This window comes from Lytechinus pictus, chromosome 10 (genome assembly GCF_037042905.1).
Source record: "Lytechinus pictus isolate F3 Inbred chromosome 10, Lp3.0, whole genome shotgun sequence".
Taxonomy (NCBI): domain Eukaryota; kingdom Metazoa; phylum Echinodermata; class Echinoidea; order Temnopleuroida; family Toxopneustidae; genus Lytechinus; species Lytechinus pictus.
In genome coordinates this window covers 28,351,495-28,367,793 of record NC_087254.1, presented here as the reverse complement: position 1 = coordinate 28,367,793, position 16,299 = coordinate 28,351,495, and the positions used below count along the sequence as shown (strand labels likewise).

Below are 16,299 nucleotides of genomic sequence, written 5' to 3'. Positions count from 1 at the left end.
TAGGGGTTCATTTCAGGGACTACTTGCCAAGAGTATTGTTTTGTTTCCAATACTTGTTACGGGTAGGATTTCACACGACAATACTTGTTAAGGGGTGCATTTTCAGAATATGGAAAATACGTGTTTAGGGTGCTTTTCGAGACCTCATGGTCGCGCATGGTATCCAGTCGTCAATGGAAGTGGCCCCCCCCCCCCCGGGGGTAATTGGTATGGTATAGTTTTTATAAAATCATGCATCATAGTTACAATACTGAATTGCATATGAATATAAAATATAATATTGAAAAGTGTAAAGTTTCATATTTATTTACATGTACATAATTAAAAGGTATATCACATTTTACTGAATGCAATGAATTATGTATGTATTGCTTGATATGCTCAGCATGTGTAAAGAAATTAATGCTGTAAAGTTAGTTACTTCAAATTTTCTATGATCTTTCAGGAATCACACATTCGCCATATCCAACCCCATCCAGGAGGACCGTTCTTTGAAATTATTTTGCATGACTTTACAGTGGGATTTAGAATCTTTGTCTTGTAGATAAATGATTATCTTAGTGATTGAATATCAAAGCATTATATGAAGATTTTATCCAGAAATTTATGTTATTGTCCATGAAAAAAATAGGCAATCAAAGTTTGAGAATGAATGTTAGATTTACGAAACTGAAAGATAAGCTTCAATCCAACCCCATTAACCAATAGGCTTTGCCCAGAAAGAGAATTAAGCTAAATTTTGTTTATATCAGATATGTAATCATTTGGTCTTTCTAGAACCAGTAGGTTTAATGAATAGAATTGGACTACCTTGTAACATAACATCCTAACAGTAATTGGCTGGGGGTGTTTATGAAACTGTTTCATAGTAACAAAAGACTTTATAAAAATTACTGATAATGTTAGCCTTAGCCAAAATTTTGTTCAAAAGTCTAATCAATAGTTTGATAGAATATGACAGTTTTGTTATAAGATTGTGCCAAAGAAGTCTATTTCTACAAAACTATGTCCAATAATGATAATAATTGATCATATGAAAGTAAATCAATATTTTTATATTTAATATGTAGCCAGTGTGATTTGAAAAAAAAAATAATTGAGAAACTGTTTTGGCTTGCCTTTCTTCCATTCTTCTGGTACAAAGATTTCTAAAGCTTGTTCGCGGTAATAGAAATTGGAGTTCTGTGAAAGATTTTGACAGATTTGCACTTGGTGAATCAGCATTTTGACTATGCCAGCTTGTACTGGAGCTTATAACTTGTACATTTATGTACCACTTATTGTGCACAACCTGTCTTTTTATCGGGGGGGGGGGGGGCTTGGTATTCATAAATAACATTTATACAGTAAATACTTTTGAGGAAAATTAAAGTAAAACAAAAAACTAAATCATCAGTAGGAAATTTCAGTATCATGATTTTGAGAAGAATTGTTCTATCCTTCATTCCCTATGAAAATGTTATGAATGGATAGCCACCTTATGGCGTCATCAGTGTTATCCATTTCCATTTCAAAGAAAGGTCAGCAACACATCCGTTGTGAATAAGTGACGATTTCTTGTCAAATGATGGCATCAAGTGAGGTAAAGATAGAATAAGGTGTTACATTGTATAATGACTGTTTTGGAACACTTCAAATACGCACAGAACTGAATTTTTTATGAGCTTAAAAGGGCAGAGGAGAAGGACGGTAATGAGTTTGTAAGGACATTGTCGCCAAATTGGCCATCTCTTTGCGTTTGCTTGTTTAACAGATCTTTGTGATGTCACAGAGAGTTGCGAAATCCCAATTCACTTTGCGGTGCCGATCGGTCGCTCGTTCGGGGAGTGGTCTTTCTTTGGAGCCACGTATAGATTCTGAACGTCAGAGGTTGGCAAGAAAGTCTAAATTTAGACTTCCGCTCTGCCTACTGAGACACAGAACGACGTCACGCCCGGTGCCGTGATGTCATTTGCGATCCCGTGTAAAACTTAGCTCCTATTACAGAACCATGCGAACCAGGGAAGATAAACATATTTGATATTCTTGGTGGGTTTGCCCAGGGTACATCTATTATTCAGAATGGTTATTTGAGGCCTGCCTAGCATGAATTATGAGCACATACAGCATTATAAACACATTTGTCGGGTTTTTTGTATCGTGTATAAGGAATGTAAAAGCACATGTTTTTCCTATGTACCACTAAATTGCATTGCATGAATTAAAGCCAAAATCTTATGCATACCAATTAATGAGTTTCTACTTGCCTCTTCTTCCATGAATCATATGTGGAATGCCTTAATTTAAATTGATATCCAATTGAAACTTATATATATTGATCAATAATGATACCTGGGGAAATCAACTGGCATGTCAGTACAACATTTCCAATTTGTCATTTAAAATAAACAAGAAAATTAAGCATGGTATCTAACATTTGACAAACAGTTATACTATTTCTTTTCTAAAACTGTCTTACACAAATGATTAGATCAAGTTCTGATATACCATTTTATTCATGAATATTTTCACTTCTCTTCAAAGAAATTTACACTAGGTTTGGTCTTTGATAAGCTCTTAAATAACTGGAAATGTGCTTACTTATTCTCAATCATTTTGATTCCCATCAGCTTAACCTTAAATGATATGATCTTTGTAAACACGCATCTTTGTGCAACATTTATTATGTATGAAAAAAAATGATTATGTTAGGAAAGTTACTCCCATTTTGATGAGACACCAAGGAAAACTTCACTTATCTCGTCTAGTTCAAGAACATATCACCAGTTGTGCGTGTAGGTTGTCATGCGTAACTTATGGCTTTTAGAAAAAATCAATAAAAATGTATTTACCTGTATGAATAGTGATCACAGAAGTACATCCTTTTGTTTGTACTTCATGAATGGAATTTGTGATTATTAGATGCATCCTAACGTTAGGATGGTGGTGATGTGTTGGGGATCTTCATCATCTGTGGTTTTGAATAATTGATGTTAATTGGTTTACAAATCATGTCACAACTTACTTGGTCTAAATGAACTTAATTTACCTTTAAAGAGAAATTCCAGTATTTGCAGTAAACACTGATTTCATGAGAAAGTCTGTAAAACAAGGCTTAATTGTCAGTATATCATCGAGGATCTAGATCTGGTACAGTTACATAAACTGAACTTTGTGAAATCTTGAAATCTACGCTGAAAAATGTTCACACTGAAGATCACCAACACAGATAGGCACACGTGGGACAGTGTATTATTATTGCTAAAATAAAGACCCGACGGAAGTGACCGAATCCGCGCTTATTTTGCTTATTTCTCAGCAATTACACAATTTCTTCCAGAATCCTTTGGCACATATTTTTTATTCATACAAACAGACACTTAGGTGGTCATTATATTAGATTCTGTAAAAAGTCATTTTTAGATCGTTACCAAAACTGGAATTTATCTTTAACTATGGGTATTTTGTCTCATTTATTATTTTGCTCTGCAGTTTGATGTGGATGGGAATGGTGTGATCAGCATGGAAGCTTTCCAGGTAATCCTTTACAAGTATGGGCTTCGGGAGGATCTAGATCCGCACAAGAGAGAAGTCTTGGAAACAACCATAGAAGAGAACACTGGTGGTGTCATCAGCTATCAGGAGTTTGTTAATATTGTGAGAACTTTATATTTTGTAAAGATTCAATGATATCAAAGATATTTAGAATATTATTAAAACTTTTAAAATGTGTTACGATCATTACATGCCATCCAAGCACTTGATGGTGATGATAATTCTGTTCTTATATTGCGCATATCACTTAATTTAACGTCTGTAGGCTTCCAAGGGTACCCTAGTTTTATCCCGACAGCCTTTTACCCCCTTTTACAGTGCAAAAGCATTTCAAGAGATTGATTCCTTTCCAGCTTCTGTCTGATAAATTTGAGTTATTCATTTATTTATGATTTATTTGGCACTTCAAACATATTCAAGATTACAAAGCAATATCAATCATTACATAAAATTATACAGGTACGTGCAATATTTGATAGCAGTTTGCGCAGTGCATCAGTTGGTGGCCAGGGAAGAAGAGAGCAAACTTAATCAAGTGCTGTAACCTGATGGTCCCTCCGCCCAACCAACCGATGCACTGGAAATATTGGTAAAATATTGCATGAAGAAAAATACATTGACAATTGCAGGGATTATGATACATAATATAGGCCAAAAATAAATATTACGCTTTTATAAAAAAATATATATATATATATTCAAGATAAAAAGTAGTAATGAGAAAAATGTAAGGTACATATAAGTAGACAAAGTAGTGATACATGCTTCTGATCATCAGGTAAGACCGTAAGCCCAAGTGGTCATGAGATCAAGTAAATTATAATAGAACCGAATGTCATATCCATAATAGACCAGGGTTTGTTTAATAAAAAGGGTGAACTAAATAACGCTTGAGTGCCAATTTGCAATTTTCATTGATAAATACTTAGTTTTTGAGCATCCTTGTCATCTGTGCAGTGTAATAATGTCTTCAATATCTATTGCAAATAAGAAATTGATTTTAAATCACACTTAACCTTCAGCTAAACAGCCCCATAATGAGCCTAGCCATTATTGGAATTGGAGCATATTCCATTCTTCTGAGATATGAATATCTCCCTTTTCATTATAATTTTAATTTGTAGTTGATGTTCGTTACTTGCTATTGATTCATCTTTCCTTTTTTTATCAACACCATTATTTTTCAGATGAGTGATAAGAGATCACTCAGTTTCTCCATTGCCGTCCGGTCACGCTACGAAGAATGTGAGAGCGATTGCATCGATGGTAGCAAGGTTGGTTTCAAGAAAGAGGACTACCGCACCCTGACCTATCAACAGCGATTTCTCAAGATGGTTGCAGACGAGATCCTCACCAACGAGACCGACCGCAATTACTTTCGATGCAACTTTTCCTGGTGTCTTCCGCCTATCCTAATCTTCTTGGTCACGTGGATTGAGGTGATAAATGCTCTGAAAAAAAAACTAGATCTAGCTCTACCATTTTCGGGAGTATTATCCCCAAAATGGCAATTTCATCCACAACATTTTTCCCCAAGATATGATGGTACATTGATCAATAGGATCATTATGGACATCATATTTCATTATACATATTTATTTCTCAGAGGAGTCATTAGGAGATTATGTCTATTCATTTGAATGATTAAAGGAAAGCTATTCATAATCTATGTTGCAGTAATCTGTCTAATAGTATATTGTGCACAGAAAAAACTAAATTACTGAAAAATTGTGAGTGCCTTGAAGAGTTTCTTATTTGTCTTATTTCATGATTTTAGTTTGGCAGTAGTATGGAAAACTCATGTGGCTTAGATATTGTTTTACATGGTAGCACTCTTAATGTGACAGAGAAACATTTTGCTCTACATTTTTTTGGTTGGAAAAAAGTCTTTTTGGGCTGTGTTAGTTATTATTGTACAAAAATTATTTTTAAGATTCTGTGAATAATTTCTTATATCAGGTAATCTTCATATTAGATCTTGTTTAATCTATGATACACGTTCAATAATGCACAATTAATTCAATGATTCTGCACCAGAAAGTGGTCTTGTTTCTTAATTGATAACTATATGCCTTTTACAAGGGTAATCCAAACCTTGTGATATATTTGTGAGAGAGTAGAGAAAGTAATGACTGTTTATTAAAATGTGATCACTGAGACTGTAACTGTCAAATTCGCCATTTGGTGACTAGATTGTGACAAGGACAACTTGCCCATTCAGTCTGTATGATTTCATGTGTCTTTGTGACCTTAGTAATTTTTCATCAGTATGGTTTATAAAAAAAGCACATTGTTATTGCGAAAATATCAACTTTTGAAAAAGGATGACATTTTAGTTATTTTGAGTATATTTTTATACCTTACTCTACATCACAGTGACATGACCTACCTATGTGGCTTATTTCAACCTCCACCTGTGTAGTTTGAAATTCATAACTTTCGTATTGTTTGTCCAATTTTGATCCAAATTTCGCTTATCAATTTTTGTTTGTTTTTTCCCCTATAAAATCAGTTTTTACTTGACTTTCCCCTTGATAAAAAAAAATGAAGGAAAACCTCTGTATGGTTAGTTCTTTATGTCGCTACAATTTGACATGTCTGTATTTCTTGGGAAAACCAATTTATTGTTTTCGGCTTTTGTTATATACACTTTCTCTATATGTACCTGATATATCCCAATTACGATGCAAAATCAAACCTATTTATCCTATCCAATTCAATTTATTTCCAAATATTCCAATCTAAAATTTACAATGGATAAAAAGTAGTTGTGTATCAGCTTGCAGACTGAGCTTGAATTATCAGGGGAAATGATTAATTCTGAATCTCATCAAAATTAGGCTAGAATCTATTCAATTGGTTCCAATCCATCAGCTTTTCTATCTTTTGTCTAATGAGCCGTTCTTCGCTGAATTCAGATCATTAGCCATTGCCATTTTGAGGTCGACTACTCTCTGTGATTTTTGTAAAATATCCATTCAAATTTTCTTCACCTACATTCATCTGACTGAGAGACATTGAGAGAGAGGGAGAGAGAGATAGAAAGAAAGACGGTGGAGAGGGGGAAAAAACCTGTGTGTCATTGCTCTGATGCTACCCTATGGGAAGAAAATTGATAGAATTTTAAATTAGGTTATTTGCCAATTCATTGTTTCTTACTGTAAGCGTATGGCATCATCAAAGATCATAAGCATTTCATTTGAAATACTAAATAGTTGTTATTTTTGCCATTCATTTTCTCTGAATCCTAACTGTTAACATGTAAAAAGGGGAAATGTATATATGAAGAGCATTTAAAGTATTTCCCTTGATAAAAGTGTTATAAAGCTGGCTATTTATGAATATAAAATCAAACTATACATTCATCCTTGGCTTTGTCCGAATTTATATCCTGTATGATTGAAATCCTATGAATTTTCTGTGGCATTTTCTTAGTTTTCCATATAAGTTTTTTAGACACAGTCTTGAATAATTCAGCAACATGACCTTGTTTTGATTATTTTTTACTTACCTGGTTACGTGGTTGTTAAGACTTGAAGTATAAACCTTTTGAGTCCATTTTGACATTCAATGGGAGATGAATGAGGGATTGTTAGTCCCAAAAAAAATTTCTGTAAAAAAACACTGCAAAATGTGAGTGGGCATAAAAAAGATTGGAATGGCATAATACAAATAATTATGTTTTTGATAATGATAATGTATATCCTTGCTGAACTGTCCTGTGGCCATGTTAATGTTATACATGTATTATGTTTCACATTTTTTACTTTCAGAAATAATAGTCTTCTCCTTTTTTCCTCCCTAATCCTTCCTTCCGTAGCTAGGTTTTTACATAGGAGTAACAATGAATGCAACTCGAGCTGACACTAACTCATCCACAAGGGCAGCAGATATCTGGACCGGTCCACTACCAAAGAACAGCTGGCTAGTCTTTGATCCAGACAAGAGAATACAGTTTTGGAGATTTTTTTCATATATTCTTTTACATGGAGGGTAGGTAAACGCAAGAATATTTCGCAGGTTCAGAACTTTCTTTCGCTGATTTCTAATTGTTAGTGAAATAATTTTCTGTTAATGTTCTCAGATCTTTATAATGTTCATTATAATTTGCTTTCTTATAATTTTCTCAGATCTTTATACTGATTATGATAATTTGCTTTTATGTAATATTTGATTTTACTCATAGAAAAATATGATTGTACCTACCTCTGTTTAGATTCTTTGTGTAAGTTTCATTTGCAAATGTCATTGTAATTATATACGACCATTTTATTTTGTTCTGTTGGAAATGAAATTAAACAAAATAATATGAAGACAATTAGACAATTCAGTTTAATTTCTGCATTTTTATTGAACTACTTCATTCATTTATAAATGAATATAGCTACATTAAAAAAATGTATAATACACAGACTTGTTTTAATGAGAGAAAATTATTCTAGAAATTCTGTTACAAGAAATAGACCATCACCCAATTGCAAATTTGCAATAATTTGCTAAACAAGTTTGGTGCCTTTTTTGGCACTTAGTTTATGAAAATTAGTCAGCGTGTAAAGTAGGTAAGGTACTATTTTTATTGGCTTGTTAGTTTAAAAGGTTGCATTTCTTCAGAAGTTTTGGCAGAAACCAAATTCATAGAAATTGGTAGGTGAAAAGAGCTATTTGATTTATTTAGAGATTTATTCACATTGAGTTGTGATGTATGAATATTTTCCAACTTATTTGCACTGCTCCACGACAATAATAGTAATAAAAAGCATTAAATAGACAGAGTTAAGGTTACGCGTGGTGTTTTTATTGATCATCATGGCCAAGAGGTCGATCACTTTCAAGTATCGATATCACATGACTTACAACACAATTACTAAACCATTGTAACACATTGGCGCTGTTTGACCCACAAATCTTAACATAACCAGGTTATAACTACTTACACTTCTGCTTTCTGTTTATTTCTTTAGCATAGAACATATAATCTTCAACTTTTCTGTCCAAATGTTATTGGGAGTACCCTTAGAAATGGTCCATGGGACCAGGAGAATCGGAACCCTCTACCTCATAAGCATAGCCGCTGGTAAGATTACAACTTTTCTCTTATATTTTTCCCAGTGTTTGTTGTTGATAGGTGACCAAGTAATATAGATATGTTTATTTCATATTTCACAATGCATCATACTTTCTTTATAGCAATGTTCTATAGCTTTCCATTTCTCTTGTACTAACCCCCAGCCAATGGCATATTCAGGTAGGGGCACATTGGGCCCTCCCCCCCCCCTTTTTTAGAGAGGCACAAACATTTTTTTTTTGTGGAATATGTTATGCAAAGGCAAGAGAGGCTAGTTTTTAATTGCTTGTCAAAATTTTTCCTGGAACAGAATGATAGTGATAGTGAAGATCTTTTTTTTATGTCAAAATCGTTCTGTATAAAATCCCCCCCCCCCTTTTGGAAAATCCTAGATCAGCCTCTGCCCAAAGCCAGAATAGTGAGTGAAAAAGGCTAAATGAATTACCCAAACTTATGGATAGGATCGTACTCAAATAAGATTAATTTGAGACGTGGAAAAAGTACATTGTTTGTTTTCTAAACTGATGGCAGCGGTGGGATAAAGTCCCTTTCTTTTACTATGTTTTTGATTCTCCAATTAAATTCCAAAATTCATTATTTCAACAAATATCCCAGGAAGTTGCAAGATATGTTATGCCAACAGAGGGCAGTAAACAGCTAAAAATATGCAGTTGAATTTTTTTCAGTTTTGATTTGTTTCCCTTGCAGGTTCGATGGGTACATCAGTATTTGACAGAAGAAGTTTCCTTATGGGGGCATCGGCTGGTTCCTATGCCCTCTTATCAGCTCACCTTGCCAATGTAGCCCTTGTAAGTTGGATTTTTTCTATCATTACAGTGTTGTATATGAAGGTCCAATAGCCGGAAACACAATTTAAGTGATTTTAACTGCTGTTACATTTGGCAAATGTTTAAACATATTGGGTTTGAAACTGTGGTTTAACAAATGGTATCAAAATGTAGCTCAAGTCTTCAAGAGTGGGGCTTAAGAAAATCAGAAAACAAGTTTCACTAGAGAAATGGCGTTGTTTTAATTCTATACCGTTTCAAGTAATGCAAGATGTTTCAATCAGGTGGTTTCAATACTGCTTAATTAAATGTATTATTCCAACAAATTTGTATTTGTGCAAAATCCAAGCTAAAATCAAGTAGTACTTGTTCTTTCTGTACTTCCCATGTTGAAACTATTGACCATTTGTTCTTTGAATGTCACTTAGTTAGGAAAGTATGGGAATACTTTGAAAAGAGATTGTTTGAAAGATGCAATTTAGTATTAAAATTAACTGGAAAATGTTATTTTTGGAATTACTCCCATTAAGTATAATAGAGCCTTAAAGGGGAATCCAGCCTTGGCCATAAAATGTTGTTTTGGAAAGGAGAAAAATAAATTAAAAGGAATGGTGAAAGTTTGAAAGAAATCGGACAAGCAATAAGAAAGTTATAGCTGCTTTGAAATTGAGATCACTAATACTATGTAGATTTCAAATAGGCAACTGGGTAAGTAAATTATGACAAGGGGCAAGGACAACTTTCTCATAGGCCATGTATTTAATTATCAGGGATTTGTGGTTTTCTCCTAAGTACCCATTCCCCTGGGGCAGTAATCTAAATATAACTCTGGTAGTATATTGTTTTATGTCCTCATGAAAGAAAAATATAATTTGAAATAAAACTTTTGGGAAAAATGACGTTTTAGCCATGATATGTATTGGAGTACGTGGAAGAGTAGTCCTTGCCTTACATCACTATGACATCCCATATGCGGCCAATTTGAAGTCCCCATGGGTATAGTGATTACCAATATTTACAACTTTTAAAAATTCATAACTTTCTTGTTGTTTGTCCAATATTGTTCAAACTTTCACCTATCAACTTGTCTGATTTTTCTTTTCCTTATAAAAACAAGTTTTTATTTGGGTTGGATTCCCCTTTAAATACACTTATTATTTTGATAAAATGGATGATGTGTAAAATTGAATTGGCTGGAATTCGTCTCATGCCACAGAAAGTCCTCAACAAGGTAAAGAATTATTGTTTTGTACGAAAAAGCTATTATATGTGAAAATATGAAGCAAGTATCTTTTGAAAAATGTTGGTCAAATTTCATTCATCTTTTTCGACTAATGTCGAAAAGATTTTGAATCGGTTTGCTAGATACAGTTTTGCATCTTTATCTCTGGTTCTCTAAATAAATTATTATTATGTTTTTGTTTTTGGTACTGTAAATGATTTATTTCATAACAAGATTGTATATTATCAGTTATCGTTGTATCACTGTTAAACACTCAGTAGCTGACATTGACTGTGAAAACAAATGTAAACTGGAGCCATATTGACTGTGAAAGCAAATGCAAACTGAAGCTTTATTGAATAAAACACCCTACTGTGGGGGAAAAAGAAATTGATTTTTTTTTTATTTGATTTTGTATAAAGTCATTTTGAAATCGTTGCTGCAACTCAACTGACATTTATCTTCAATAATTCTTTTATCACCATTTTTTTGTATTTTCAGCATTTTTCAGATTCAAAATTGAGTCCTCAAAGAATAGCAGTTGTTATAGTATGTGGTAAGTGAGTGGGATCTTTTACTAATTATCTAATTATTGCTTTTAACGATTCAAATTTGATTTATATGCTTCTTCATAAACAAATGGCAAACTTTAACTAAATGTTTGATGAGCATATCATGAACATAATGTCAAGATCATGTAACAGCCTTCTTCAAAAGACTATTAGATGATATTCATGTTTAATGCAGGAAAGCAATTTAAAACCTTATGTTTGTGAAGTATTTGACAGGTAGCCTCATTATCTATTTGGGAAAAAAGGGATGCAATTCAAGTACTGCAAAAAAAAATATATTCACCCTGTAACATCTTTTCCCATACACTCCTTGGTCCTGTGAAAATGGGGATTATAATTATGATTAATTTCTATATATTAAACCTACATTTTGCCATGAGACTTTGTGGTTAAACTGCATTGGGCTGAATCAGAAAAATGTGACACAAAAAGAGTGAAGTCACCATTCACCTATCCCTAGAGGATATGTGAATGGAGACTTTGTAATCCAGAAACATTTATATGCTATCAGTGTATCAGTATGAAAGAATTCCCAACTTAGAATAATTTGTTTCTATTGCTCCATTGGATTAACTTTGGGTAAATTCTGTAAAAAAGTACACCTTTTTGTACAGCTGGCCCTCATTTTGGTCAATTTTTACTTTATGAACTATCCAAGCCACAGTGATAAGAGAACATTATTACAAGATTTCATATCAAGCACAATGCAGAAACAAGTCATTTTGGAAGGTCCCGAATATAGGGGGATGGATTTATCTGTACGTATTTCTTGGGATATTCCTTTGGCATATATAAGATGTTCTACTTGTTTGATGTCATCGATTGTTTTGATGGCAGAGATTCAGGATTTGGCCACAATATCTTTAGAATAGTACTAAAGATTTTGTCATCAAAGCAAAGTGAGCTAACAAAATTAAGGCACAAGTTCCTATTTAGTTACAGGGTTGACAATTTACGACATTTGTAAATGTCTGAATTGATACATAGTGGCATAAAACAGATGTCATTTTCAGGATGAAAATCAGAATGACAATTACACTATATGGGATATTAAGGTTTTGTCATTTTTATCTTTCTCTTCTCCGCAGTAAGCGCTGACTTCGGCCTTGCTGTTTATCGTAGATACTCTGGTTTACGAACAGCTGCTTCTTTCCTTGCGCATCTCATGGGGATCACGATTGGTCTTACAATAGGCCTATTTATTCTTAAAAACTATGAACAGCGCTTGCATGAACGACTCGGTATGTGGCTGGCTATGGTAGTCTATATCCTCTTCATTCTCTTTGTCGTATTTTGGAACATTTTTTACAAGCCTGGTCCAGCAGTATAGCTAAGGGATAACAACGATGATTAGGAAATTAAGGACCAAAAACACTAACGTCTAGTTGTCTCTGTGCTTCTCCGGGGAGGATTTCTGCAGACGTCTTCAGACTAGATGCAAGGCTTGTCTGGTCATCATGCTGTCTCTTCTTTTAGTTGCAAGTATTGATTTGAGATGTAGAAGGTAGAGATTTCAGTACACTCTTGTGACCAAAAAATATAAGTGTTTGTGTCAAGAATGACTTCATTCATGCAAGACCAAAGTACTAGTTCAGTATCTAGTCTCACAGAATGCTTTGTTTAGTGGTGTGTGGATTATCTTGCATCTGACTGAATATTTTGCTTGAAAAGTTTCAATAAGATACCCTGGTACCACAAAGTTGCTATTGTGATGAAAAAAAAAGTGCACAGAAGAAGTTTGTTATGAACATTTTGTTGAAGGACCAAATACTGTTTAACTTAAGGTGAACAAGGTTCAAAGAAATAGACCTGTTTCTGTTTTGTATAATGAATCTCTCATCCAAAGGATTTCTACCAAATTATGAACTATTGGGAAAAAAAGTATTTTTCATTCACTATCAAGCACAGGGTTCTGGACAATAAAAAAAAAAGCACAAGAGCATCTTGAAAGTGATTTTTGCTGGTCATAGTTGGAGACACATGTTTACTCTCATCTGTGATGAAGAGTCTATTTATTCATTAATTTATTGATTTACACATTTATATTTGATATATGTGCTGTATGCCTGTATATTTATTTATTGTAACCCCAAGGCTCGTATGAGGAGTTGAAACCAATTTGGACAGAGGTGTTATGTTAAAGCTTCCATTCTTTTTCCAAGTTTGTTAGGCTATATGATGGGACAGCACAAATGGAAACCACTGTACTAGCTTTGGGATTGGTCACTTGAAGCCAATCTATCTCCGATGCTTCGCCTTTTTTTGAGAGTAAAAGTGTTGTGCTTATTCACCTTAACAATATCATGAGTTATATGCAGCATCTACCGGGAATCCTGCTCGCCATATTTTGCCCAATCCTGGAATGTCTAAACAGACAAAAACAATTAGAGTAGAGGTGCAAAGTATCCACATAAAATGGTAAGATTTCCCTTTTGACATGTGAATAGGAAGGTGGCAACGTACATATGATTCAAGAGAATAATAATCCATTGTGAAATGACAATGGATGTATCTAAGAATCCTTTGTCTCAATTAAAAAACAAGATCAGTATTTTCATTTTAGATGCAGGGAGGATACTTTCAAGTTACCTTGAAGTTACCTTGAAAGCCACACCTTTCCATCCGATCGAGGTATATACATATACAGTTGAAAGTATGGTGTGGCAGGGTTAAGGAGGTCCCATAGGACCCATTGGCAGTTCTTTATTGAAATTGAGGATTGTGGGAGCATCAATGGCAGACTGGGGAAGCTTATTCCATCTGTTTATTACTCATTTGCTTATTTTGTCTGCTGTGAATCGAGATTGAAATTTGAAATGATATAGCCTGTAATTCTGGTTCTTCCTTTTTTCATGTGACAGTACATTACGGTCTTGCTGAGCAAAAACTCTCAATTTACCTGTGAGTTCTAAATGTACTTTGCTGAACAAAAACACAGTGCTATATTTCTGAACTATGTCAAAGTTCTCAATGCTTGTGTTTGAAAGTAATCTTGGGCATTCAATGATAACTGCCAACTAGTTTCTTCAAAAATTAAAGATGTATTCATCTCCTGTGCTGAATGCGATAAAGTAAATACTTGTGCTTTTCTACATGTCCGGACTTGGACAACCAAGGCTGGTCTACGCAGTCAGTCTTTTATATGACTACTCAGCTATCATGGACAAGTGGACACACTTTGGCCTAGTAACATTGATAGTTATAAAAAAACTACCCCCTGATATTTTATCAGCCTCATGGTCATTTTCATCTTTAAGATGGAAATGTGATGGAAATGTCAAAATTCTTGTCCCTTCCTGCATAATTACAACCTATGTCAAAACATAATTCTTCATCAATTTCTGTGTATTTTAGGTACATAATCTTTGAAAAGAAAAATAACAAATGACAACAAGAAATACTGCTGCTGCCAATTTCAGATATAAAAGCTGGTTCAGTGAAGTTTCACTAGAGGTCTAGATAACTTTCTAAGAATGTGATGTCTTCAATAATCCTTGTTATGCCTTGGCCGATAAGGTTCCAGTGTACAAAGAAACAGTCAAGGGATACATAATTTATAATTGCTGTTAATCAGTTTTTTTTTTTTTTTTATTATACTAAATTGGCAACTTCAATTACTAGTGTATGGGCCTTGGGGATACAATGTACTGTTTGTGTAATATAATGTATATTGGCATAATTTAATACTGAAACAGAAAGGCTTGTAAATTTCAATGGCTGCATGTATATATTGCTGTGATTCATGACAAATGTGTTCATGAAAACTAGTTTTAGTGATGAAAAGAGAGTACTTTTGAAAAAAAAATATACATTTATGGATGGCATTATGAAGAAATGTTGTTCCTATTCGCTTTATCAATCTGGGTGGATGAACAATTTTTGTGTAATATTTGTATTTTTTTAAAGTCTTCGGTAGTTTCAATCTAGTAAAGTCTGTAGGGTTATTTCAAATACTACTTAGTAATGCTTAAATGCTTGAATTGTTTGAAAGCTTATGATATATTTTTTTTGGAAGGAATATGTCGGGATGGAAAAGTCAGAGGTCATAAGGTCAAACTTCATTGATATCAACTGATATTAGCCTATTCATACGTATCAGTTGCTGTCACCAAATTTAAATCAAAGAAATTGAGTTTGAGGCAAGAATCTGCTTGGACTTTGGCTATTTTTGTCTCACCTGCATAGCAGAGCGAGACTATAGGCGCCGCTTTTCCGACAGCGGCGGCATCAACATCAAATCTTAACCTAAGGTTAAGTTTCTGAAATGACATCATAACTTAGAAAGTATATGGACCTACTTCATGAAACTTGGACATAAGGTTAATCAAGTATTACTGAACATCCTACCTGAGTGTCAGGTCACATGACCAAGGTCAAAGGTCATTTAGGGTCAATGAACTTAGACCATGTTGGGAGAATTATTTTCAAAATCTTTAAACCGAAGGTTAAGTTTTTGAAATGACATCATAACTTAGAAAGTATATGGACCTAGTTCATGAAACTTGGGCATAAGGTTAATCAAGTATTAGTGAACATCCTGCTTGAGTTTCAGGTCACATGACCAAGATCAAAGGTCATTTAGGGTCAATGAACTTTGGCCAAGTTGGGGGTATTTGTTGAATTACCATCATAACTGTGAAAATTTATCGATCTAGTTCATGAAACTTGGACATTAAGTTAATCAAGTACCACTGAATATCCTGTGCGAGTTTCAGGTCACATGACCATGGTCAATGGTCATTTAAGGTCAATGAACTTTGGCCGTGTTGGGGGTATTTGTTAAATTACCATCCTAACTCTGAAAGTTTATAGATCTAGTTCATAAAACTTTGACATAAGAGTAATCAAGTATCACTGAACATCCTGTACGAGTTTCAGGTCACATGACCATGGTCAAAGGTCATTAAAGGTCAATAAACTTTGGCCATGTTGGGGGTATTTGTTGAATTACCATCCTAACTATGAAAGTTTATGGATCTAGTTCATAAAACTTGGGATACAAGAGTAATCAAGTATCACTGAACATCACCTGTGAGTTTCAGGTCACAAAACCAAGGTCAAAGGTCAGTTAAGGTCAATAACTTTAGGCCATGTTGGGGTAATTGTTGAATTGCCATC

At 34.0% G+C, this 16,299-nt stretch overlaps 1 protein-coding gene across 1 annotated transcript; it reads left to right on the top strand.

Moving 5' to 3' along the window:
• The first annotated feature begins 3,475 nt into the window (after positions 1 to 3,475).
• LOC129269406 (rhomboid-related protein 3-like) lies at positions 3,476 to 15,010 on the top strand. The gene is made up of 7 exons (XM_054906903.2): positions 3,476 to 3,636; positions 4,722 to 4,973; positions 7,355 to 7,527; positions 8,496 to 8,608; positions 9,308 to 9,408; positions 11,111 to 11,165; positions 12,270 to 15,010. Exons 1-7 carry the CDS (start codon positions 3,502 to 3,504, stop codon positions 12,509 to 12,511), a joined length of 1,071 nt encoding a protein of 356 aa, XP_054762878.1. The 5' UTR covers positions 3,476 to 3,501; the 3' UTR covers positions 12,512 to 15,010.
• The last annotated feature ends 1,289 nt before the right edge of the window (positions 15,011 to 16,299 follow it).